General features: G+C 40.8%; 1 protein-coding gene across 8 annotated transcripts in view; it reads left to right on the top strand.

Annotated features, from left to right (window-relative positions):
* The window catches only part of DSCAM (DS cell adhesion molecule), a 484,619-nt gene that overhangs the window by 397,744 nt on the left and 59,489 nt on the right, over positions 1-27,386 (top strand). For all 8 annotated transcript variants that reach the window (XR_014577293.1, XR_014577294.1, XM_083819320.1 and 5 more), the window contains 2 exons: positions 6,088-6,221; positions 22,831-22,984. Coding sequence is in view for 6 of the 8 variants with exons in the window: in XM_083819320.1 (XP_083675446.1) it covers positions 6,088-6,221; positions 22,831-22,984 (288 nt within the window). In the remaining 2 variants the exon portion in view is untranslated. The remainder of the gene's footprint in view (positions 1-6,087; positions 6,222-22,830; positions 22,985-27,386) is intronic.

Here is a 27,386-nt window from a genome sequence, read left to right as displayed (position 1 = left end):
ACCATGTTAGAGCCTCCCTGCAGTCAGCAAGAATGTGCTTGCTTTTCTACACCTTTGAGCAACATTGCAGCCTGTGTCTTTATGTGTTAAATTGGCCTGATGGTCCTGCTGCCTTATGTCAAATCGGCCAGCCAATCCAATGCTGGGATAACATATTTCCTGAAATCCTCAAAAAACCCAACCGCAGAGACAACCCCTGGGTCAACACTTTATGACACATATGCAAAGCAAGTCATAAGGTCTATCTGTGAAGGCCGTGCACTGGTTCCTCTCAAGTTAAAAATGTGGTGCTACCAAAACTTGCCTGGGTGCAGACAACACTTTGTCTCTGTGTGAGGTTCCTTTGGCTTCTGGGATTGAACAGATGGCAGAAGTGGAGCCTGCAGCACCTCTGTCTCTTACCTGGGACAACAGATGAATGTTGTAATGCTCCTGAAAGTTTCCTGACACGTGACCAAGACCATCCACTTGCTCTAAAGAGGATCAGATATATTGCAGTCATTGCTGATGTTTACTAAACTTTTCTCTAAAGCTTGCAGTGCTGGGGACTGCATAGCCTCCTAAATATTCTGTATCAGCTGGGGATGCACCATAATGCAATCTCCTTTGCTGCAAAGTGGTTGGGTACTTCCCTCTGCCCTTCTGGCCAGGGATGCCAATGGAAAACGGTAACCTGCTTTATAACAGTATTTCTTATTGGAAGTGTTTCTGTGTCCATTGCTCCCTCTCCCTGTCACATACACCATTCCATCTGCACTGATCTGTCACCAGTTCAAAACAGTTCTGAAACACCATTTCTGAAGCCCCCCCCCCCGCTTTTTTTTTTCATTTTTCTTAATCCTCTTCTGCATAGTTTGCTTCTCCCTAATTCCAGGTGGCTCTTTTGCTCTCTCTCTTTCTGAGATCAGACAGGCCCTGAGATCTGGGAGGCACATAGTCCCTGCCTGTGTCTGGCTGCTGTGCGACAGCTCATCTCTCATTTTTAATCCTTCTGGCAACGAAGCCAGTAGTTCAGCAGTAATTCACCCTGAGGCAGTGTGACTAACCTTTTCAGATGTTTTGTGATGCCTCACAGTGGTTCCACTCATCAAATCTTTTGTCCAGAAAAAGTAAACTGAAAGGTGTTGCCAGAAAGTGCAATGATTTCATGTTTTGCTTCAGCTTCACAATTTTTTAAGAGCAATAAAGGTCCAGTATGAAAAATGTATAAAGGGCTGCCATTAAAAATAAGGTCAAGCCCAAATCCCACATCTAAACATCCTTTAGGCTATGGAAGTTAACTGGGAAAAGAGCATTCAAATTGCCAAAGTATATGCATCTAACAGGTGCCTCAGTCCTCAGGAAGAGCAGGCATTTCTTCTGTAATATTCTGTGAAAAAAAGAGGCTCCTGTGGAGGATTATTCCATAGGCCTAATTTCAGTAGGCCTAAAAGATCCTGCTCTAAAATTAGTTTTCAGTAGCCTCTCATCATGAGGAATATAAGTAACTGAAATCTTAACATAACTTAGATATGGAAACCTTGTAGTTCTGTTCCCAGACCTCTTCTAGTTAAAAGTATGACACAAGATATTCCACCCTCCTCTAATAAAATGTTGTTAATCTGAGACATTTTTGGGTAGTTTCCAAGCCCTCTGCATCATTATTACTATGAGGCCATCTCACACCATTGATTTCTTTTCCTTTTTTCATTTCCTTTATATTAGGGGAAACTTTTCATTGTAAAATCGATGGTGCAGCATGTTCCCTTGCCACTGTTGAAAGGCAGATCATAGCCTCCTGTTACTTCCCTGCTGGTGTTCAGCTTAGAGACATCAGCCCAAAATTTCTTTAGCAGGCCCAAAATCTCCAATGTGGCAAAATAAGCATGTCCCGGGGAGTAAAGCAGTCAGCCTGGGTAAAATTAATTTAATGCTTCGATTTTATATAACATTTGATACTGATTTTAGACACCAGAGGTCAGACACCACTGCTGATCTGCTTACAAAAAGGGAATAGTTGCAGCAAATAGTAGGAAAGGAGCTTTCTTCTAAATGTGATCATATTTGGGCTTTTTTTTTTTTGCCTTTTTTTTTTTTTTTTATCCCCATTAGCCTTCTGAAGAAGAAACTGCTTTTCTAAAAGTCCCTTTTGGCAGAAAAATAAGTGAAGTGGAAATGTCCAACTTTTAAGAACTGATTTTGGTTTTGTCACTTTGCACAGAGTTTCTAATAAGCTGGTTCTCTTCTTCATCTGAGGACTTTTTTTCTAAATCATTGAAAATTGAAATAGTTCTTCAAATTCTCTTCCTCTCAGTGTTCAAAGTATGGTCTCAAAAACTACCCCACTTGGTAGTGATGGGTGTGACAAATTCCCTCTGGTTCTGCACTGCGAATGAAGTATTGTGAAACTGTATTTGAGCGAATGAATTTGTTTCCCATACAAGCTGGACACATCAGCCAACAGCTTGGCTGGCAGGAGCACTTCTGATTTTGTACGGAAGGGAGTAGTGGAGGACATGGCCTCCAGAGCCCCATCCCAAGGAAAACTTCCTGCAGTTGGCAATTTTTCCTGGCACAGCTGCTTTTGATTTAGTGCCTGGTAGAGGTTTATGTGGTGCAGGAGGATGCATGTTTCCTTTTTACATCAGTTTCTTTTCAGAGATTGCATATCATATCTATCTGTTTTATTTTCAGAGATCTCTGACTTTATCTTATTGACTAACAAAAGAAAGTACAAAACAATAAGTGATCCCCTTGTCAACTGGCAGAATTTGGTGGGAATGGTCTAATTAATAGAGGCCAGTTTAGAGGGAATGAGGGATGGACAGCATCTGTGAATGTATTTTAGCTACTATATATATAAATTGCAGATGGAATATTTATACAAACATAGACACTACTGGAAAAGGTCTGGATTTTATTTTGTTTTGTTTTTCATAAATGTAACATTGCATAGGATGGTCTTGTGTGGTACAAAACCTTTTAAGGAGCAGGGTTTGGTTTTCTGATATATTGGTGATATCACTCTTAAAAGCAGAGCATTTAGTGCAGTTGCCTCCCTGCTGTGCAGTACTGTGAAGAAAAATGGTGATAATCTCACTGCTTATGAAAAGGGGAATGAGAAAGTTCCTGGAGCTCCTCCCCATTATCCCACACATCTAAATACACTGTTCCCTGGACTAGTTGTATAATTGCTTTTCTCTGCGTTTGCATTTCAGTTGCAGTGTCAAGAATACAAAGTGTTCTCCTCCACATGAAAGCTGTATGCTATTTCTATGTCTCTCAAAGCCTTGTTAGCTGGAGAATGAGAATTTTAAATCTTTGATTTTAAACTTGCCAAATCTGCTCTGGAAGAAGGAAAAGTCAGCTAAAAGCAGTTCTCAGTGCTCAGCCCCATTTTTTCTCCAGCTTCTTATCACTGTTTTACCCCTGGTGACCAAAGGAAAAAGAATCTCGTATAGAATATTTAGCTTGTCTTTTCTGGGCTCTATGGGAATTAGTATTCTAAACAAAGACCTGTGTGGAGCTCAGTGAGACAGCCCAGGTCTCTTACTACTGAGGTCTCAGTATGGCTGAGCAAAGCTACAGGGTGCAATGAGAGAAAATGTTTTGTTAGCATAGAAATATTTTTTTTTTCTCACCAAGGAAAGGTAGGCACCACATTCCCCCAGCACAACTTCTTCAGATTTGAAAGGAAACCATGTTTAGTAACAAATGTTTCAGCCAGTGCTGCGTTAGCTCATAATAGTCTTGTTTAGGTCAAGGGAATGACGATGAACAATGACTTTACCCTCTGGACTGAGGACAGAGGTGGTCTGTAAGACATCAAATGAAAGCCTGCAGAATTCTTGCCAATGAAATATAAATGCTTCCTCATATGCTTTCATTTCCACATGTGCAACATAGCAAACAAAGGTACTGCAACAAAAAGAAGAGTAATAAAGGAATATTTGGAATAAGTTCGGCAGCACTGCCAAAACTGTTACCCAATTCCAGTCCCTCCACCAAAAAGGTGGAAAGGGTCCTCAGATTAGAAAAGGTTCAGAAATTTCACTATATGGCTTCTTGAATTCTTTCTAGCCTCCCTTTCTGCTAGTCTGTATACCAAATAGAAATACTGTCCAATGACAAGTAATATCTTCCACATGTGTCCATTGACTGGAAAATGCTAGATGAATACTGAGTTAATCCCTCAACAGCTGACATCCACGACCAATTACCATCAGAACCTGTCCCTATAGATCACACCCTAATTTAACAATAAATTACTTTAACCTCATACGTCTATTTGCAGTGATTTCCAGAAAACGTTACTAACCGTAAAGGAATCCTCCAGTGGGTTAAGTAATTACCCTGGAGAGCTAGCTTTCACTCTTCAGCAGCGGGAGCAAATAGCATTTCTAATGAACTGGGTATAAATAACAAGTTGAATGCTGTCAAGCATCAATATTTACTCTGCATTGTATAGAACTGCTAACTGAATTAGCCCCTTTGCAGCAAGGGGCTGGGTTTGCATGCAACTATAATCATGACATTCTCACTTGATGCCTTATTAGCTGTTTCAACACATTATAAATAGAAAATGCATATTCAGAAACGTTGCACTGACTGGTGCTTATCCATCAGTTTTCTTGCATCTTCTACTAGTACCTGTACAGACATAAAATTGAAGGTTTCGTTATATGATTTTTACAGTCTGAAATAGTTAGCTACATAGCTAAGCAAAGTTAGGTCCCAGACAGTCTGACTTCTCTTTATAAGCAAATTTTTGTACCAGTGTAATATCTATTTATTTAAATGAGGTAGAACAAAGATTAAGGACCACCTATAAAGATGAGCTTGCTGGACAAGGTTTTGTCTATCTGTAGTACACAATCAATGTTCTCAGTTAATGTAGAGAAAGTTGATCAAGCTCTGGAATTTTTATTTTACTGGAAATTCTAATGTTCTGCTTGTTTTATTTGAAATTTAACAAAAATATGAAATTCCTTATGACCCAAAATGTCTGCAGAGAAGAGAATCCATCAAAATGTTTCATTTTGTCTTTAATACCACATGTAATAATTTCCATGCAACATACCTATTTTAATACTTTACCATAAATATTCCCCACATGCAATACTAAAATATCTTCCAAATTGTTATGATTGTAAATCTATTTTAAAATATTCTCTTGTTCAGATTTTTTTTTTCTGGAAAACTTTATTTTACCCTTCCTATTTGGTTTAAGTATAAGCTTATATGTATGTGTAACTTCATGGGTATTCTAGCATGCAGGAATTTTGTTCACATACAGGAGCAACTGCAAAGTTAGAGAATATTATACAGCATAACATAAGCTTGAAAAATAATATATGCTCATGAATTTAAAGTCCTTCTCAAAGTGCAAGTGTGCAAAGAGTTAGGATTATGTACCAAGAATTTAACATTTCCTAGTTTAAGTATTTTCCAGTTTCAGAGAACTGTTTTTTCTTTCTGTCAGTTTTCAATAACTTATAAAGATAGCTACTACTAATAGCAAAATAAATATGTGCTCACATACTGCAGTGTTAGATACAGGTCTGAGCTGTTGAGGGCAAGGCTAGGGGAAGGAGACTGTGAGGCCATATGGCTGCTCTCACATTATGCTACTGGGTGTACCTGGGTCACATCAGGCAGTGCTAATTGCACAGGACTACAGCTCGTTTGCTCTCCACTTCATTAAATTCACAGCTCTACTGTGTATAGCCATTAAGCTGTTCACATGCCTATTATTTATACAGCATATAATCATTTGGCATGAGTCATTCCTTCAAAATTGAGCTAACGTTTACAGTATTATGTTGTTTGGCGATTTTCACTGGCCACAGCTGATACAGTTTCATGTATGCAGGATGGGGATGATGCTACACAGAAGTTTAACTGTCAGTGGCAGCTTCTTCTTTGGGGCCCTCTGAAGCAGAGGCTTTCCCCTCCTACAGATAGGGGAATAACCCTTCAAACCCTCTCCTCCGGTATGGGCAGTGTGGAGGCTGCTTCTTAGTGCAGGGTGTCCCCCTCAGTCCAGAGTGCAGGGTTACCAAAGCAGCATACTTCTCCGGCCCTCTCTAACACAGCTTTTTCCTCCAGTTCCAGGTCCTCCTGCTGGTGTCAAAGCAGCTGCATCTTCAGCCTCCACTGTCTTTGTGTCCTGGCTCCCTCCCCTCAAGCTCAATGGCATCATCCGGAAATACACCGTATTCTGCTCACACCCCTATCCCACGGTAAGTCCCACAGCACAGCCACAGAAAGGCTGCACAGATTTGCAGAGCTAAAAGTGTATTTGCAGATGTTCAGTGCTTGATATTTTCTTTGTCACTTACTTTCTTGCTATTTGTTTTTGTTGAGTTTGGTGGTGCTTGTTTTGTTTTGTTTTGTTTGTTGTTGTTGTTTCCTCTAAGAGTAAAGGGGGATTCTGGGGCTGAGAAGTTGGTTTATTTTTTCCCACCTATCAAACTTTTACAGTACTTAAAAGATATTGCAGAGTGCTGACTTACAAAATGTTTCCTACACAGGATCAGCTGCAAGCTTTGTAGAGCTCTGTTGTATCTGAAAACATGTATTTAAGCTCCTAATTGCTGAATTGGATTAGTGTTTTCATCTTAGTTTCCTACCTTTTTGGCCCGGGTATTCATGCGTGAAGGAGCATAATGACTTATGAACAAACATATTTGCTTGTGAATAAGCTTATTTGTGGCAGGAGTATTTGCTCATTCTAGGTTTACACACTATTACTTTCTGAGAATGCGATGAGAAAAATTGAATCGATTATCAGGCATCTCTTTCTCTGAATCACAAAAGACTAGCTATCATTAAACACAAGGGTCAACTGTTCTTTTTAAATAGCAATGCATATTTATTTTAATATGCTTTGACAAAGAATGTATTTAGGTTTTATCCAAGGTTTTGATTTAGCTTTTAAGCAGGGCTTCTCATCAAATGTAGTTTGATGCAAGTTGCAAAATGCAATCTTAGTTTAATAAACAATAAAGGTATTGTTCCACAGCTAGTAAGAGTTTGACAGGAAACTTCCAGTTGTGCCTCAGGATTGTTTCCAAAGCTTGCTGAGACAGTAGAAGGCCTGAGGTATGTCTGCATGGCACCTTGGAGGCAGACACAGTCTCACCCAGCCCACTCTTCTACCAAGTGAACTAATTCTGCAAGTACTCAAGGAGGGATGGAACGAAAACCACGTGAGCTCAAACTCATACATTCTGATGTAAACAGGATTTATTGGTCATTTATGAAGCTCAGGACTGGAGATCATTGCTTTATTTATGATTTGGGAGTGCTTATTCTTAACGCTATTAATTTAATAATTGTAACCGTGCAAACCAAAATGTCTTGACTGTACAGTTAAAGTGCAAACTGACCAGAGATTTTTCTATCATGGCTCATACATTTCTATGGCGTGCAGTCGGTTAAAGAGGTCACGTTTTACAGAACTGGACCTTGCTTTTAGGGCTCTCATCAGAGTGGAAAGTAAATGCTTCATCAGTGGTTGGAAGGAACGCCAGATGGTGCTGCTGGCTCTTTAGCTACTTAACCACACAGAAAGCTGCAATGTTTCTTTTTTTTTTTTTTTTTTTTCCCCCAGTATATTTACATCATCAGAAAGATAAACTTTCTACCTTCACATTTGCTCTCCAGTTTGCTGCTCTTTCATCTATAGAACTACCTTTTCATGACTACTTATTGTATGGGTACACTTTGGAGTACCTCAGAACAAAATGTGATAGATGATGACAGGAACACTTACCTTTTTTGCTTGACCTGTACTGAATTCTACTTGTATATTTTTGTGATGTTCATTAAAGAGTGATGAGAGGTTGTCATTGTATTCCATAGCCCACAGTAGAAGCACTTGGAGATGTTTGTGGTTATTATTAATTACTGGTATATACTTATATAGCTATCCTACTGCTCCCTGTGTGCTTGAAGGGGTGTGTGTGTATGTGCACGCATTTATATCTGTGAAGACAGTCCCTGTACTATTTCTTAGTAGTGTTTCACAGATCAGCATTAAGGGAGGCTTTACAGAGCTGGTCTGTATCAGTCCTGTGTCATGAGCAATGCAGTAATCATACTCAGTTATCTGTTTTCAGATGCCAGGTTGCACTTTTCTCTAAATGCCAGACTGCAGGACACATTTAACACAGAAACCCCCACCCACAGTTTTATTTCTAACAAAATGCTTTGTTATCTTTTGTCCATAAAAGGATTGTTAAATAAAAAAAAATATTTTAGTAGAGTTAGTTTATGAGCTAGTTTTACAGTGGAACAAGTCTGCTGCAGAGGTGCTTACATGCCAGCACTCCTGTGCAAGTGTGGTCTATGTATCCCATGGAAGTTCTTGAAGTTCTTGTATTCACTGTTCATAGAGACAAGCAGATGACAGAGAAAATGGCCTTAAATTAAGTTGGGGAGGGGAATAAACAGAAGGCCTATTTCCTTATCAATTCTCCTGCCACCATAGATTTTAAATGTTGTAGTTGGAGGCATAGAGCTGTATAAAATTCCTGAACAGACTTCTTCCCTCAGTCAAAGCCTTAGTAGCAAGATAACTTTGCTAAATATCTGCCATTTAAATAGAAAGCAGCACCGGTGAAGTGAAAGAGAAAAGAGCAATGGTAAATGAAAACTTATGGGGAAGTTATCATCTTTGCAGATTAAGTTTTACAAACATTATGTGGCTACTGAGAACAAGTCAGTACAGTACATTTCAGACAATGTTCTTTGGCTAACAAGATGGACAAAGTTCCTTTACATAAAAATGTTCCTCTGGTATTTGTCACCGTAAGGAAAACAAATTATCTCTGTTGGTCATATTGTGCACATTTTTACTACAAAGTACAACCCTCACATGACCTTGAGATACTCTAAGACAAAGATTTGCTGTCTCTTGCACAGTTCAGTTTGCTTTGCAAGGGTAGAAGCTAATAAGACTTTTGCTGCCCCTGTTTAACTATTTTGAATCTCAAGGACAATATCTGCCTGGGATGGTTCAAGAAGCAAGAATGATTAATGTGTGGAAAAATAAAAATTATTCTCCACTGCAGTCTATTATGTAGGAAAGATAAACGGCAAGCAAGGATCCAATATTACCCTGTTTATATGTGTTGCCTATATTATTATATAGGCATTATTAAATATAACTTTCTCTTTTTTATTCTACAAATACAGAAAAAATACAGAGCTACGAGTACTGATGTATTTACATACAAGCTGTCAGCTAGCCCTCAGTGCTAATTGAGTTAGATTTCTCTTTCTCAGCCTGGAAAATTGCAATCTCGGGACAGTTAAAAAGCAACATGGAAAGAAACCTGGCATGTGCTCAAGGTAGGAGAAAAAAGGTTCACTGCTGCAGGAAGGGCTGGGAAACATTGCAACAGATACAGAAAGCAGGGAGAGGTTAAGACACGAGTAAATATAGATCAGCTATATAATTAGAGTGTCAACAAACACTACGGCATCACTCAGTCAGAAATACACTTTAAAATCTATTTTGCTCCCTTGATTAGAAAAGTGCTCTCGTTGATTTGTGGTTGGGGTTTTACTTTTTGGGGGAAGGGAGGGTTTTGTTAGACAAGCAGTGATTCATTCATCAGCTGTTCACTCAGAGGATCAAACCCTTTAAATGGGCTTGTCCTGGTGGTTCCAATGAAGCAGGTCTTTAAACTGTGCATCGGTCTTCTGCTACCTCTGTGTGATGCCTAGAGATTAATGGAAAGGAGTCATGTAAGTAGAACTGTGCTATAAAAAGACAATAAAGGGAGACTGCTTTCCTTCTCAGTGATTTTCCTTTTCAGGATACTGTCAGTTGGTTCTTGTCTTCATTCCACTCATATTAAGATATGGAATAGGATGACCTCTCTATCACTTTCTGATTTCCTGGTAGTGAAAGCTAAAAGCAGAACTTGTTTAGACAACTGTGCATAGAAAGCGTTCTGATGTGAAAGACATACAATTCTGCCAATGGCCTAAAATGCCATACTTGTTTTACTGGAGTCTTTCCCACTGTATAACTGAGGAGACATCTTGGTGGCATTCTAATGTGTTTCTTTTTCTCAGAGAGTTGCGCGTTATCTCTGTTGGTGTTTGGTTTCAGTTAATATATATGTATCTTGCATGGAACAGGACTGCGATTTTTAATCTTTCATAGAATAATAGGATAATTTAGATCAGAAGGTACTTCTGGATTTGACCTAGTCCAACACCCTTCTCAAAGTGAGTTTAATTACATCAGATTGCTCAAGCCATTTCCCACGTCGAAAATGTTTCCCACCCTGCAGCTTCGTGAAGAGCATGGCTCCGTCTTCTGTGTGTCATCTGATCAAGTATGTGTAGGCAGCAATACAGTCTCTTCTGAGCCTTGTCTTCTTAAGGGTGACAGACCCTGATGGCTCAGCCTGTCCTGGTATATATGTCCTGTGCTCCAGCCTCCTGACTATCCCCTGGCAACCCTGTTCTGTACTTGCTCCAGTATGTACATGTCTTTTTTTTTCCTGGAGAGCCCAAGACTGGACACAGTACTTAGATGCAGTCTCACAAGTGCAGAGTGGAGGGGAAGAATCACCTCCCTGGGTCAGCTGGCCTATACCATTAGGAATGAAGAGCTGCTAACACCAGGCCTGTTTGTCTGCAGAGCTTCCTCTTGGACATTTGGCCACCACGTAGTGCTGGTTCATGGAGTTATTCCACCCAAGATTTAGGCCTTTGTATTTGATCCTTCTGAACTTCATGAGTCTCTGATCAGCCTGTCTAGGTCGCTCTGAACAACAGCCCTGTTCTCCAGCATATAAAATATTCCCCCCAGTTTTGGGCCATTCACTTACTTGCTGAGAGTGTACTCTATTCTGTCACTAATGAAAACATTAAACAGTATTGGTCCCAAAAAACAATCCCTGAGGGATGCTACTAATTACTGTCCTGCACCTGAACTTCGTACTACTGATCCCAAGAGTGCGGACAATTTTCCATTCAGCTTTATTGTCCGCTACTCCAGCTGGTATTTCACCAGTCTGGTGACAAGGAGGCTACAGGAGACTTGGTCAAAGACCTTGCTAAAGCCAGGGTACACAACATCCACTGCCCCTTGTCCACAGTGCAATTCACCTTGTCATAGAATGCAATCAGGTTGGTTAGGTGTGGTTTGCCCTTGGTAAATCCAGATCAGTTGTTCCTTCCCCTCCTTCATGTGTTTAAAAATGGATTCCAGTGGGATTTGCTCAATAACTTTATCGGGTCATTGAGACTAGGCTGACCAGCCTGTAGTTATCTGGATACTTTTTCTTGCACTTCTTGAAGATGAACATGGCATTTACCTTTTCCCAGTCTTCAGAAGCTTCCTCTGAATGCCATGGCCTTTCAAATACAACCAACATTAGCCTCACAATGGCATTAGCCACCTCTTTCATCACCTTCAGATACAGAAACCCATAGCACCAAATGGGGTGTATGTCTAATTAAGTGATTCTTAAATGCTCCCTAACTCACTCTCCCTCTATTGTAAGTACAGCTTCACTCCCACATACTGTTTGAGGAGATTCAGTGATCTGGAGATCTGAGTGTAAACTTTACCAGTTAAAACAGAGGGGGAAAAAAAATTGACTACCTCAACTTTTTTTCCAAATTCCTTTTCATTAGTTCCCCTGCCTCACTGAGCAGTGCATCTAAACTCCTCCTAGACTTTCACATGCTGCTTAATTACTTAAAGAAACCTTTTTTGTTGCCCTTCATCTGCCTTGGTAATTTCATCTCCATCTGAGCTTTTGCTTTTCTAATGTTATCCCTACAAATACAGTGTGTTTGTCTTCCTCCCAAGTAGCCTGTCCCTTTTTTCACCTTCTGTGTCATTCATTTTTGTGTTGAGCTCAGTTGGGATCTATGGCCTTCTGCCAAACTTTCTCAACTTCTCATATGTTACAGAAGACCATTCTTGCATTCTGAGGAGATTGTCCTTAAAGACCAGCCAGCTGTCCTGAGCCCCTTTACCCTCCAGGACAGTTTCCCATGAGTTCATTTCTCTGAGGGTCTTAAACTCTATCCTCCTCATCACCTCAGCCAACGCTGTCATAAACCTTCACATTTTCAACCAGTTCTTCCTTGTTTGTAGCAACAGGTCCAACAGAGTATATCCACTAGCCAGTTTACAGATCACCTGCAAAAAGAAATGGTCTTATAATGCTCTAGAAATCTCCTGGGTTGCTTGCTTCCAATCATATTACCCATCCAGCAGTTTCCACTATGGTTAGTCACTTACAAGTGCCAAGCCATGTGCTTGTGGGGCTTTCTTCAGCTGCTTAAAGAAGGCCTGATCTGCCTCATCTGTAGCAGACACCTACTATAATATCACCATTACTGGTCTGTCCTCTGATCCTGCCCCCAAGACAACATTCCATGTATTCATGACACTCCTTTACACAGCAAGCAAGATGTCCTTCACACATTCCCAGACGTCGTTCCTGAAGAGTCTGCATCCCTCCATTGCAGCACACCAATCATGAGTGCTATCCTACCAAGTAACCACAATCTCAGTGAGGTTGTAGCTCTGCAATTATGCACAGACCTCTAATTGTGTATTCTCCAGAGCTACATGCAGTAGAATACAAATATATTAAATGGTCCTAAGCCATGCAGCTCTTAGAGGAGAAAGGTCAGAAGCATGTCCTATCTGCTTTGTGCCTTGTACTCTTACTTCTCTGTTATGGTAACCCTCCTCAAGCACACCTACTTTGAAGTCCCCTTCACTAAGTTAGCAAGCTTGTTTGCAAAGATGTACTTTCCACACTTTGCCAGGTATACTTCATCCCTGCTTAATAGCTCTCATTCCTTGAGGAGAGTCCTGTAGTCGTAGAAGACATTCTATACATTTTTATTTTTTTTTCTGACACAGTTTTTGTCTTGCTTTTGCCTGGCAACTGCCCAAATTCTTACTCAATGTGTAGTGGTGTTGTATCATACTCTCTGACCCACGGCTTCTTTCTGGTCCTAAAGACTTGAATAAAACTCATGGAGAGCAGTACAAAAGCAGTTATAAGCAGGAAGTGATTTGTTGTTATTCTGTGGAGACTTTGTGGTTAAAAGTATGCTGAAAGTCTCTTAAAAGAGAGGGAAAAGTAACTGTCAAGAGAGGACTTAGTAGATATAGTTACTGGTGAATGGAAGCTTATTTAGAGTCAGCAGAGTCTGTGAGGTTGAATTTAAAATACCTGCTCATTGATTTATGTGCTACCAGCAGTATTTATCACTGTGCCTGTACAGTACTTTTCACAGCATGAAGGTATTTATGTTTATTAATTCTCATTCTTTATATAGTATAGAACTAGTCTATAATTTGGGGGGTTATTTAAAAAAAAAAAAAAACATATTTAGAATGGTATCTAAAATATGCCCTTTTTAATATACCACACATAGTGTTTACAGCTTTTTCATAGTTAGGTCACAGCTTTGTTACCAGCTCCCAAATATAGCACATTCATTCTTTTAATTGCTTTGCCAACTTTACGTTTTTTGCCTATCTTATTTTTGTCATGGAGCAGATCTCAAGAGAGATGTGACAGAGTATAAATTAATTCTGCTGCTGTGCTGTTTGATGCAATTTTTAAAAGGTCTCCTTGCAAAGCCCTACTAAAACAAATTTGATATTGATTTTTTCATAAAACTCTGGTTTTGTCTCAGTACCTAGTCTCCCATACACATATATCAGTATAGTCTAACAATAAGTCCTTGGCATCAGTTGCAGATTATTTCAGCAGGTATGGTTTTGTCCCATTCTGTATTGTACAGGCAGCAGAAGACTCGAGACCAGAGGGGGTCACACAATTTGTGATTTGACTGAAATGCTCTGAACAAACCTGGTGACTTCTTGGGGCCACCAGAGCAGGCAGTAGAGCTACTGTCAGCCTAGAGGAGGTCTCATGACCTTCCTGTGGTTACTTGCATGTGACACCACATAACTGCTTCCCTGATCATGAGCCCAGGAATATGGATAGGCATTCTGGCCCCTGTGGGTTCTGCAAAAGGACGAGCAGATGGTATGTATCTGTGGCTCCCAAGCAACAGACTTCTTGGCTACATGAGCTACCTGGAGGTCTAGGCAGTGGGCTGTCTCCTGGGCCTAGTTTCTGGAAATGGATTCACAAGTCTTTCCTGCAGGTTGGAAGGCAGGGGAGCCACCTCAGCTGTTTCTGAAATCTCTGTCCTGCACTTTCCAACATTTCAGTTCAGAACTGAAGAACAGGGAAAAAAATTTACACAGAAGATTCATTCTGTTTTGTGCACAGCTTACAACAGTTAGCTTCAATAGCACTGAGTGAGAAACATGTCGTATGTCAAAACATGAGCCAAAATACCAAGACCTGATTAGAAAACATTATATAACTAAAGTGATGTCCGTTTTCACTGAAAATGTGGATTGGCTGTTGTTGGCAGCTCTGACAGTCTGCCTAACTGTGAAAGGAAGCAAGGCAAAAAACAGCAGATTTGAAGAAAAATAGTTGTCCATAACCCCGGGAAAAAGTTTGTAGGCAGAGTTCTACTTCTTTAGGGAATTCAGTGAGAGAGCATACTCACAGGTCTGTCTCAGAGACATAGTAACTCAATCTTTGTAAACACAGTAAAGTACTGATTTCATGTTAACCAATTCACTTTGGGGTAAAAATTACTTATTGTAGCCCCCATTACCAATAACTCATCGGTCAAATAAATTCTAAAGTATTGTTTCCAGGTGCAACAAAGGTCTGAGGTACAACAGGGTAGACAATTCTCTGATGGAGTTGTGCAAAAAGATGTAGATCTCTGTTTCAACCTTATAGAACTAAAAGCTTACTTTTATTACAGATGTTTTTCCATGTTCATTGTAGGCCGCATCTATAGTGTTGAATAAATACGAGCCAAGGAGCAGCTCCTGGCCCCAGGAATAAGTGACATTGACTGACAACTGTCCACACTGCTTAGTACTAGCCCCTTTAAAGCAGATTTGTTTTGAAGAGAGCTGTTTAAAGTAGTTCAAAAATGAGCCAGAGTTCTAATTTAAAAGCAGAGTGGACCGTTGGGTTTGAGGTCATCAACATTCTCCCTGGTTCTCCGCATTTAGCAATGAAGATAAGCCCACCAGAAGCATGTTTATTGAAACAATAAACATGCAAACACAGTTTCAGAGACAGCTCAGGATAGGTATAAAACTGATCACTGTAGGAAGCAATGAAACCAGGGGTTCCTTATTGTGCACAGGAAAGAGCAGCATATTTATCTTTCTTGAGTCCACTTTTGTTCAGTGGTTTTGGTAGTGACCCAGATAACGAAATAGTGTGTCTATTAAATATGCAGGAGATACAAGACTGGGGTGGATTGCAAGTACATTGGAGACAAAACTAGAATTCAGAATGATCTTGATAAATGGGGAAATTGGTCTGGGAAGAAAAATAGATAAAATTTAGTGGAGGTAAAAGTACATGAAAATGGGTACTATGAAGAACCAATTACAGAGGTAGTAGGCAGAGAGCAAGTGGCTACATTCTTCACAGGAACATTTTGAGGTTATTTTGTATATTTTTATTTTGTATATTTTGTATACAGGTGGTGTTTTTGTCTATCCCTGCAGTGGCAGGAAGGGGTACAGAGAGGACACAGAAAGCCCGCCTGATTAACACGTGGCTCAGAGGCTGGTGCCAACACAGAAATTTTGTTTTTTTTGACCATGGGGCGCTTTACTCGGCACCCGGCCTGATGGCCGCAGACGGGTCCCTATCTCTAAGGGGAAAACGGATCCTAACCCAGGAGCTGGCAGGGCTCATTGAGAGGGCTTTAAACTAGGTAAGAAGGGGGACGGGGCTGAAATAAGGCTTGTTGGAGCTGTGCCAGGGGGAACAATGGCAATGCCGGGGGAGAAGGCAATGGCCCAACTGAAGTGCATCTACACTAATGCACGCAGCATGGGTAACAAACAAGAGGAACTGGAAGCCATCGTGCAGCAGGCAGGCTATGACTTGGTTGCCATCACGGAAACGTGGTGGGACCACTCTCATGACTGGAGTGCTGCAATGTCTGGCTATAGGGTCTTCAGAAAGGACAGGCAGCACAGAAGGGGTGGTGGTGTGACTCTCTATATTAGAGAGTGTTTTGATGTTGTGGAACTTGAGGCTGAGAATGATAAGGTTGAGTCCCTATGGGTTAGGATCAGAGGGAAGGCCAACAAGGCAAGCATCCTGGTGGGGGTCTGTTACAGACCGCCAAACCAGGATGAGGAGACAGATGAGGAGTTCTACAGGCAGCTGGCAGAAGTTGTGAAATTGTCAACACTTGTTCTCATGGGGAACTTCAACTTCCCAGACATATCCTGGAAGCACAACACAGCCCAGAGAAAGCAGTCTAGGAGGTTTCTGGAGAGCATGGAAGATAGCTTCCTGATGCAGCTGGTTAGAGAGCCTACCAGGGGAGGTGCACCGCTAGACCTTCTGTTCACAAACAGTGATGGACTGGTGGGAGATGTGGTGGTCGGGAGCTGTCTTGGGCAGAGTGACCACAAAATGTTTCAGTTCTCTATTCTTGGCGAAGTAAGGAATGGGACCAGTAAAACCGCTGTCTTGGACTTCCGGAGGGCTGACTTTGAGCTGTTCAGGACACTGGTTGGCAGAGTCCCTTGGGAGGTGGTTCTGAAGGGCAGAGGAGTCCAGGAAGGCTTGGCACTCTTCAAGAAGGAAATCTTAATGGCTCAGGAGCAGTCTGTCCTCACGTGCCCAAAGACGAACCGGCGTGGAAGAAGACCGGCCTGGCTGAGCAGAGAGTTGTGGCTCGAGCTTAGGAGAAAAAAGAGGGTTTATAATCTTTGGAAAAGAGGGCGGGCCACTCAGGAGGACTATAAGGATGTTGCGAGGCTGTGCAGGGACAAAATTAGAAAGGCCAAAGCTCATCTGGAGCTCAATCTGGCTACTGCCATTAAAGATAACAAAAAATGTTTTTACAAATACATCAACACCAAAAAGGAGGACTAAGGAGAATCTCCATCCTTTACTGGATGCGGGGGGAAACAGTTACAAAAGATGAGGAAAACGCTGAGGTGCTTAATGCCTTCTTTGCCTCAGTCTTTAGCGGCAAAACCAGTTGTTCTCCGGATATCCAGTACTCTGAGCTGGTGGAAGGGGATGGTGAGCAGGATGTGGCCCTCACTATCCATGAGGAAATGGTTGGCGACCTGCTACAACACTTGGATGTATGCAAGTTGATGGGGCTGGATGGGATCCACCCGAGGGTACTGAGCGAACTGGCGGAGGAGCTGGCCAAGCCGCTCTCCATCATTTATCGGCAGTCCTGGCTATCAGGGGAGGTCCCAGTCGACTGGCGGCTAGCAAACGTGATGCCCATCTACAAGAAGGTTTGGAGGGTAGACCCGGGGAACTAATGGCTTGTTAGTTTGACCTCAGTGCCAGGGAAGCTCATGGAGCAGATTATCTTGAGTGTCATCACACGGCACTTACAGGGTAACCAGGCGATCAGGCCCAGTCAGCATGGGTTTATGAAAGGCAGGTCCTGCTTGACGAACCTGACCTCCTTCTATGACCAAGTGACACGCTTGGTGGATGAGGGGAAGGCTGTGGATGTGGTCTACCTTGACTGCAGTAAGGCTTTTGACACCATTTCCCACAACATTCTCCTCAAGAAACTGGCTGCTCGTGGCTTGGATTGGCATACGCTTTGTTGGGTTAAAAACTGGCTGGATAGCCGGGCCCAAAGAGTTGTGGTGAATGGGGTCAATTCCAGTTGGAGGCTGGTCACTAGTGGTGTCCCCCAGGGCTCAGTACTGGGGTCAGTTCTCTTTAATATCTTTATCGATGATCTGGATGAGGGGATCAAGAACACCCTCAGTAAGTTTGCAGACGACACCAAGTTAGGTGCGTGTGTCGATCTGCTCGAGGGTAGGAAGGCTCTGCAGGAGGATCTGGATAGGCTGGACCAATGGGCTGAGGCCAACTGTATGAAGTTCAACAAGGCCAAGTGCTGGGTCCTGCACCTGGGGCACAACAACCCCAAGCAGCGCTACAGGCTGGGAGACGAGTGGTTAGAAAGCTGCCTGGCAGAGAAGGACCTAGGAGTACTGGTTGATAGTCCACTGAATATGAGCCAGCAGTGTGCTCAGGTGGCCAAGACAGCCAACAGCATCCTGGCTTGTATCAGAAGCAGTGTGGCCAGCAGGTCTAGGGAAGTGATTGTCCCCCTGTACTCGGCTCTGGTGAGGCCGCACCTCGAGTACTGTGTTCAGTTTTGGGCCCCTCGCTACAAGAATATACAGCACTATATACACACTACAGCACAATATACAGCACTACAGCATATATTATTAGGAAAGATGTGATTTCTTGGAAAAGTTGAAAGCACTGGGGTTATTAAGCCACACAAAGATAAGGGTACTGATGAGGAAAGGAATGATAAATCTTCATGCAGATTAAAGACTGGTGGAAATATGAAGGTTAGAATCTATTCTGTGTGTTCCTAGTAAACTGGAAAAATAAGATATGAGCTTAAACTGCAGCAGGAAACTCAAGGTAGACTTCAGGAATGCTTTCTAATAATAAGATTAGTTAAGCAGTGGAATAGCTCATGCAGCTTAGGGAGTTGCAGAATCTCCACTTACTGTAAGTCTTCAAAATCATGTTGGACAAACATTCTTCTGAAATTGTGCAGCTATAGTTGAATCTGGCTTAGAGAAGGAGGATAGACTTGGGTGAACTCTTAAGGTCCTTCCAGCCATGATTCTATAGTCATATTTTATACTCAAATTCTTAGTGAAAGCACACATGCTACTCTCTATGTAGTACGAATATATATTTTTAATTTTCACGATCGGGCAGCCAGCATAAAGGTAAATAACTCATATGTTCTCGTACTTCACAGAACACACTGCAAATCTGCCTTTCCTGCTTTTCACTCTTGTTGCAAAAGTCTCCATATGGCTTTCTCAGTTCACCTCCGTGTTTCCTCACAACTTGCAGAGAACAAGAACATATAGATCTTCAGTGTGCCTACCTTAGATCAGAAATTGTGTATATGCAGTTGTAGGCAAGGTACAGACAGGCTTTGACTCATGTAATCTTCCAGTACAGAGTAAATGATACTTGTTACCTTAATTCCCTGCTTGGGAAATTGCATGCTTGCTTGAGTACTGTTAAAAACATAATTTTTGAATTCACCCTTTTGATTTTTTTCCAGTTTGTGTTAGAAAATACAACAATCAAGCAAACAAGTAAAAAACAGTCTAAGGGTTCTGAGTTTATGCACATCTTCTATTTATTTGCCAGGAGATGGCATACTATTTCAAAGCATACAAAGCAATGCATACCAGTTCAGCTGAAGTTGCATCAGAAGAAAACAATACTACCTGCAGTGGCTGTTCCTCAGGATCTCTTGCTGTTGCCTTGTTTGAGAAGTAGATTGACTGCACTCTTGTAAAGGGCTTTGATTTCATTTTACTATGCACAGCCCTCGCTGGCTTTTTTAGTGTTTTGTCCCTGTCTGTGCTTCTTAGACAGAGAGATGAAGATGGGAGAAAAATTAGCCCATCATCTATAAACTAAATTTAAAAAATAAAAATAGGCAGTTGAAAAAAAAAATCCCTTGAGCAAACATGTTACTGCTTTTGGGATAACATAACAGTAAATGTTTCATACTGGCACATGGAAAGACCAGTATGTGACAAGGTGACATTCCTTTAATTCCTTTTCTTATTTCAGTTGTTTAATCTTCTCTTTGCTGACAAAGCTCCTTTTCTTCTTCTTGTGTAATGAAAGTCTCTAGCATGTTAGTCTAATTGAAATGACAAGTAAAAGTTACAAGTAAAATTGATTCTTTGTCACTGGAGCATCCCCAAGTGTTTAACAGAGAATGTTAGCTGAGGAAACAGAAGGTGTATGTTAACCAGTTAGAAACCAAAATCTTTTGCTATAGCAGTTTCTTTTAAGAAAATAAGAATCACAAATCTAGTGAAGATATATTTTCCAGAATTGTTTTTTTAAATTAATTTAATGAATAATTGAATTTATATTTGAAAGGACTACAATTGCAAATGTATTAATGAAGCCGATTCTCTGTAGGAGGAGGAAAGGAATTAAAGACAAGGCATTTAAAAAGACAATAGAGAAACTAATTCTGTGATTCTTCTGCCTTTGGAGCCCCAGGGAGAGAGAGCTTCTCTGCTTTGAGACTGTTTTGCCTTCTCTCACAGCCGACCACATTGCAAATGGGAATTTTGGATGGTTGGTTTTTTTTCAGTTTTCTCTCTTACGTCAGCCCTGAGAGCAGGAGAGCTTAGTGACAGTGTTGTAGCTCCAAGGCTGAGGTTTTCCTTTTCTACTTAGATTCTCTCTTTGTCCCAAACATAAAATCTCCACTCCCCAAGTTGTGTTTAGCAATTTTATACAAGGTTCTTGTCTGTCTGACTGGCCTAGCTTCTGCCATGGCAGAGGGGAGCTGAACAGTAAGGCATTTCAAGCGGGAGATCTGCAGAATTAGGACTAGCTTCCAAAGGCAGCCATATGTCCCTTTCAAAAGTCATAGGAGTCTAGGAAAACACAGTGTAACTTTAACTGGAATGATGCTTGCTGGAATTAAATTTTAGCAATACAGAGTTCTGTAATGGTTTTCTGTTCTTAAATACTATATTCACGTTCCATCTCATTAGGTGTTTTGGAAGTAGCTTGTGCTAGATGGCTGCATTAATGAGTGGAACCTAAGTACCAGAGACAGCCTAGCCTGTTTGACTTTCAAATTAACCCTAGGAAATGCTGCTTCATGAATATTAAAATTCAGCTTCCTGTGCATTGATCAATACATTAATTTTTATGTATGACCTCACAAAGATCCAGCCTGTCAAGCCACAGGCATTTGTCCAATATTCTCATGTAAATGTCAAGACAGATGGCTCTCAAAACCTGCTGTAATATTTCACATAATAATAGAAGTGTCTCCCTGCACTGACCTCTTCATATCAGAAGTGGAAACCCAGGCAAAAGCTTGCTAAATGGGACAAACTGACTTGGCATTTTGACAGTAGCAATGAGATTGTCTAGAAAGTATAGTGAGGTTCCTATTGTGCTTGTGCTGAGTGTAGATAACTGTGAGCTGGAGCAAACCAGTCTCCCCAGAAAAGTTTATAGAGGAAACAGTTTGTGGACTGTTATCAAATTATGCTGTGGACAGTTATCAAATAGAAACACACATTTGTATAAAAGCCAGGGAGGTAAGTATTTTAGTAAATAAGCACATTAACCTGATGGAGTGTTTTCCATCTTACTCAAATTAAGATGTCTTCAGGACAACTATCCTTGAGCTAGTTATGAGCTCGCTCTAGAGTTGAATGTTGAGCAACACTTCTAGAGATGATGGGGAAAAATAGGTATGTCTAAGGCATGATTCATCCCACTGCAGTGTATGTGTCCCAAATAGGCCAGAAGAACCTTGCCTTAGATGCGCATGTTTCTTTGTACTGTCTCTAACAGGAGTCGAGGTTTAGACTGGCATAGACCTACATGTCTTCACTGTAGATTTCAGGAGATGAGATGAATCCCACCCTCCCCTAGCCATAGGAGATGCCAGATCAAGAACAGAGAAACACAGTGACACATTAAGTAGCTGAAACTGGCTGCCAGTTCACACTGAAGAGTTATTTAAAGACACCTCGAAAAAAATCACTTATTTATTTGGAATTCACTTTGAAAAGTCAACTATATATTCCAATGCTTTCAGCTCAAACTACCTTTTGAAATGCTAATCAGCTGAAATTGGCCTTTACCAGCAGCAGATATTTGTATATCAAAGAGTTTCCTTGCTCACCTTCTGTCAGTCTGAATCAAGTTTAGATTACATCGACACATTATTTTTAATGCAGATTCACAGTGAGAGCTTCTTTTCTACGTCATTAACATTCTAATTATTTTTAGCCTGTTGTTAGTTAGCTATTGTCATGCTTAATATGGCATAGGAAAGTGAGCCTTTATTATTCCTTCTAATGGTTGATGACCTATCCGTTTTTACATACAAGAATCACAAAGCTCGTGTTAGAAACGAAAATGTCTGCACTGAATACTGTAATACTGCTCAGGCATGATGAGGTTTCCCTTCTCCTCCACCAAGGAGTAGAGCTTCTTTTGGACTATATGCCACGATGCACAAAAATATAAATCTATATTCTCCAGTCTCAACTGGCATTTCCTCCAGTGCTTGCGCTTCTTCACTGCTAATGCAGCCAAATAGTGGAGATGACCTTCACCTAGGAATCTTTGAATGAAAGTAATTTTGGGATAAAACAAAACTAGACTCATGGGAAGTTTGAATAGTCTGTTACAGAACAGAGTATTATTTCTTGATTCACTCCATTACTAAGGGAATAAGCCACCGAACCCAGGGATAAGGTGCACCAGCACAAAGATTCTAGGTGACCTATGGAGTTGTAAACTCCAGATTTCATAGCAGATGCAGTGCTGAATCCTCTGTTGTTTAGTCTAAACCAAAACTGGTTTGTCAGAACAATTCATGGTACAAATTTTTCAAATACTTTCACTTAAATTGCTTATCCAACCCTGTAAAAATAAACAGACACATAAAAAACCTAAGCTAAATAAAAATAATTTGTAAACAAAATATAGGCCCAAATTCACTGAATATAAATAGATTGCAATGAGTTACTGTGTCCGCTCTGTTTATTGCCATCCACCATCTATGTGGAGCAATTGACAGTCATTCCAATTACCCTGAAGTAACAGGCTTTGTAGCACTCAGCTTAGCAGACCTTTCCAAATGCCATTTATTTTAGTTTGGAAATATTTGTCTCTCCCATAACAGGTAATCAGCGAGTTTGAAGCCTCTCCCGACTCATTTTCCTACAGAATCCCCAACCTGAGTCGGAATCGCCAGTACAGCGTCTGGGTGGTAGCAGTGACTGCTGCAGGAAGAGGCAACAGCAGCGAGATCATCACTGTAGAACCACTAGCAAAAGGTATGATGATGGCACTTTTTAAGCAATTCAGAACTTTACAATGTTAATTACTGTTATAATTGGCATGTGGTTTATTTAGGTCTCATTGCTTACTAAGTATGGGATTTGTCAGTAGCAACTTCAGTTCTCTCCAAAAGTTAGGTGACAACTCTCAGCTAATTACCCAAGCTTTTGCAGTAGTCAGCAGAGAGAGAAAGAATGATGTGCTCCTCTAGGGGGTAATTCATCCCACCCACCATAGAAGGAAATACGTAGGGTTTTTTTGAGCAATTTTTATCTTCTTTTGTTGGGTACAGAGAGTTTGCAGATGATCTCCCTTTCCGAATGTGCCTCTTTTTTTTTTTTTTTTTGTCACGCAAGATAACTTCTTTATAATTCCTCTCTTTACTAATATCTCTTGTGTACTCCACAGGTACTCCACTACCTTCAGTGCTAAGCGGTCTGATTAGTATATCTAAACTCTGAACAATAGTTCTCAATTTGCATTTATTTTGTAATTTGTTTCTTTTTTATATATATTAAGTTTGCTGCTTCTATTTCAAATCTGAATGTGATGTGCCTCAAATCTTGCATATTTTTTCCAGCTGTATTAGTTGTTCTAAAAAAATATATTACTTGGGCCCATGTATTCTTCATTACCTGTTCTGTGAGACATGATGCTCACAACACTATTGGTCCTTAGTTTGGAAATAGAAACGTAACGTTTTATATAAGAAGGTGAGAAGAGTTCCACCAGAGTCAGTCTTTCCATGGAGTATTCAGCCTGATTTTCTATTTTTTCCATTTGAATTGGTAATATGAGAGCATTTGACAATATGAACCATGTAGTGCACAGGTCCCTAGAGTTGCAAAAGTAGATGTATTTGATTGACTTTAGAGTTTTAAAAGCCTGCTATGCTTCAGTCATATTGCTAATGATGTAATAATGTAAAGTGTCTAGTGCTTTACAAAGACAGATACTTCTTTAAAAAGCATTACAGAACTTCAGCAAAATGCCACCAACATGAAAGCATTTTCTGCATGGAAGAGCATATGCTATCACCATAGGGAGGCTTGCTGTTCCTACCTACTCAGCTGGTAGCTAACCAATTTGATGACGGTAAATTAACTATCAGAGCTATTGTCATGGATGCCAGTGATGGTGTTTGGAGGGTACTATTTTAACACAAAAAAATAGTTACCAATACATAGAAGTTAAAAACAGAGTTCCTCAGGCTTGTGATGGGAACTCACGTCCTCTTTGCCACTGTTCTAGGCCAAAGTTTTTACCATATGAGATGGATATTTTTCAACATGACTGTAAGAAAGTTGTATGAACTACTGTGTTTCTACTGTAGAACACCATCGAAGATTTATTGGTGGCAATATTGGGAGGGTCTAGCAAGGTAAAATAGTGTAAATTGGAAGAAACAGGCAAATGCTTGCTTCCTATTGCTGGCAGGTTGCTTTTGCCAACTGACAAGTTCCTTTTACTTTCAGCTTCTTTTGATATCAGGCAGTTTCTGCACATTCTTTCAGAAAATCTTTTCTCTTAGTAGCTATACAGTGTTAATAGAGTGACCTGAAAGGCTATGAAAAGTCCGAAGCTTTCCCATTGTAGAATTCCTTGTAGGACAATTGCACACAGAATTTTGAACTTTGGTGACACCAAAGCTGAAATTTTAAAAGGTGGATGAGGAACATTGGAAAAACACCTCAGGGAAGCAGGGCAAAGGTTTCAATGTCTGCTTGTATGAAAAGACAAGGGTACCTTAAGGAAAAGCAAGTATTTACTTCAATATAGACAAGTCAGTATGGACGGGACTTTATTTTGAAGGACAATAGAATGCATCCAGTCAAGGTTAGAACTAATAGCGATACTCCGATATAAAATTTGGATGATGCTAGAGGAAAAACCTCTCTTACAACTGTGCACTTTGGACTGAAAAAAGTGATGAATAACCCATATGAAATTCAACAAGGCCAAGTGTCGGGTCCTGCACTTGGGGCACAACAACCCCAAGCAGCGCTACAGGCTGGGAGATGAGTGGTTGCAAAGCTGTCTGGCAGAGAAGGATCTGGGAGTACTGGTTGATAGTCCGCTGAATATGAGCCAGCAGTATGTTCAGGTGGCCAAGACAGCCAACAGCATTCTGGCTTGTATCAGAAACAGTGTGGCCAGCAGGTCTAGGGAAGTGATTGTCCCCCTGTACTCGGCTCTGGTGAGGCCGCACCTCGAGTACTGTGTTCAATTTTGGGCCCCTCGCTACAAGAAGGACATGGAGGTGCTCGAGAGAGTCTAGAGAAGGGTGACAAAGCTGGTGAGGGGTCTGGAGAACAAGTTTTACGAGAAGCGGCTGAGGGAGCTGGGGTTGTTCAGCCTGGAGAAGAGGAGGCTCAGGGGTGACGTTATTGCTCTCTATAGGGACCTTAAAGGAGGCTGTAGCAAGGTGGGGATTGGTCTATTCTCCCAAGTGCCTGGTGACAGGACGAGGGGGAATGGGCTAAAGTTGTGCCAGGGGAGGTTTAGATCGGATATTAGGAAAAACTTCTTTACTGAAAGGGTTGTTAGGCATTGGAATGGGCTGCCCAGGGAAGTGGTTGAGTCACCATCCCTGGAGGTCTTTAAGAGACGTTTAGATGTAGAGCTTAGTGATATGGTTTAGTGGAGGACTTGTTAGTGTTAGGTCAGAGGTTGGACTAGGTGATCTTGGAGATCTCTTCCAACCTAGATGATTCTGTGATTCTGTAATCTGTTTGTGGAAGTTGTGATGGGCACTAGGAATACTGATATGTTGTGATTTTATGAACTTTAGATATAGCCAGGTTAGAAATTATTATATCATGGACAAGATTTCCTGTATGAATGCATCACTGGGCCTTTTAGAGAGTTGGGAGAAGTGGTGATCAGCGATGAGGACAGTGGACACACACACATAAAGAAGGATGGGCAGAGTTAATAGCCTTGAAGATCTTTCTCCCCCCAGCACATCTGAAACAAGTAACACATCACAGTTTTAGAAGCAGTTATAAACTAATTTTTTCAAAAGAAGTGCAAAGGGATGCAATACGGGGATGGGTAAGTCCCCAGTGCATGAACATTTGACTGACCAGTATTCTGAAGTTGTTTGCTTCCTTCTTTCTCCATTTCACAGTAACTGTCCAAATAATGATACCATCATGACAACTAATGAGAGTTAACTTGGAATTGAATTATGCCAACTTAATTATAACCTCCTTAAGAACCCCTTTGAGAACAATGAGAATGTCTAGATAGGGGGTTGATGTGAAAGGACTAGTCCAATTTAAATGAAAGCTTAATTCAAGTTAACATTTCTTCCTTTAGTGTCTCAGAACAGATTGTTATTCTCTGTAATTAACTGTCAAGAATAAGCAAATACAACCCCAACAAATGAAAAGTAACCACAGAGATCAAAGTTCAGTCTCCATGTAAGCAGGTCATGTCCCCCCAAATTATGCTTCATTGTTGACTTGAAAGTTGTTTTTAGCCTATCAAATATATTTAAAAACAGAAAACCTTGCATGCACTTTGTTCTTATTGTTTTCTGATCATGATTGACTGAGAATGGCATTTCCCAGTAACATGATGATGACAGAACTAGGTGTATAACAATCTGATCCTTTTGGAAGAAATCTCTGACTTTAATGTTAAGTTTCTCCTGTTCTTGTAGACCACCTGAGCATTAATGTTTAACAGATTTTTCTCCCGGTCTATGTTGCTTTGTGTATTTAATGTTTCTAAACTGCATACAGGGCTGACATGATACTATATGCACCTTATCAGTCTGTTTCTTTAACAATTCAGCATACAGGAGTACATACTATATTCTTTGAGAAAGTAAGTGAAAGAGACTCCTAACCCATGGTATTAACCAATTGCTCTTTTGTTTGGATTAAGCTGCAGTGAACTGCCATAATTCTCGTTCCCCTATGCCTTTAAAATCTGATTGTGTTCTCTACAGGAAGGGGAAAAAAATTATTACATCTTGCAAAGAAGTTATGGCCACTTCTTCCATGATAGTTAGAGTAGGTAATAGGATTCATAATTTAAACAATTAAACACAGAGAAAACCTCATTAGCATGAGAAAGCGCATTCTTCAGTGAAGGTACCTCTTTATCTTCAATTAATGACTGGATAATTTGCAATAAATATGAACAGACATGGTCCTAATCCAATGCCATGCCATCCAAGGTCAGGCTGGTGGGTAGTTAGTAGGTATTTGGGTAGCTTTGATAGCAACGAGGCAAGGCCTACAGCTGAATTGCCTATATGCTACATAAAGTTCTCTTGGCTCAAAAGGGAGAGATCTGTGAGACTCAAGGTATTTCAACCTCATGAATACATCTTAACATTCCAAACCTATTACTGTCAGATGAATTTCACTAGGCATTTATTTTGTT

This window comes from Anser anser (genome assembly GCF_964211835.1).
Source record: "Anser anser genome assembly, chromosome: 1".
Taxonomy (NCBI): Eukaryota; Metazoa; Chordata; class Aves; order Anseriformes; family Anatidae; genus Anser; species Anser anser.
Note: the sequence above shows the minus strand (reverse complement) of the source record. Positions and strands in the feature narration are given on the sequence as shown.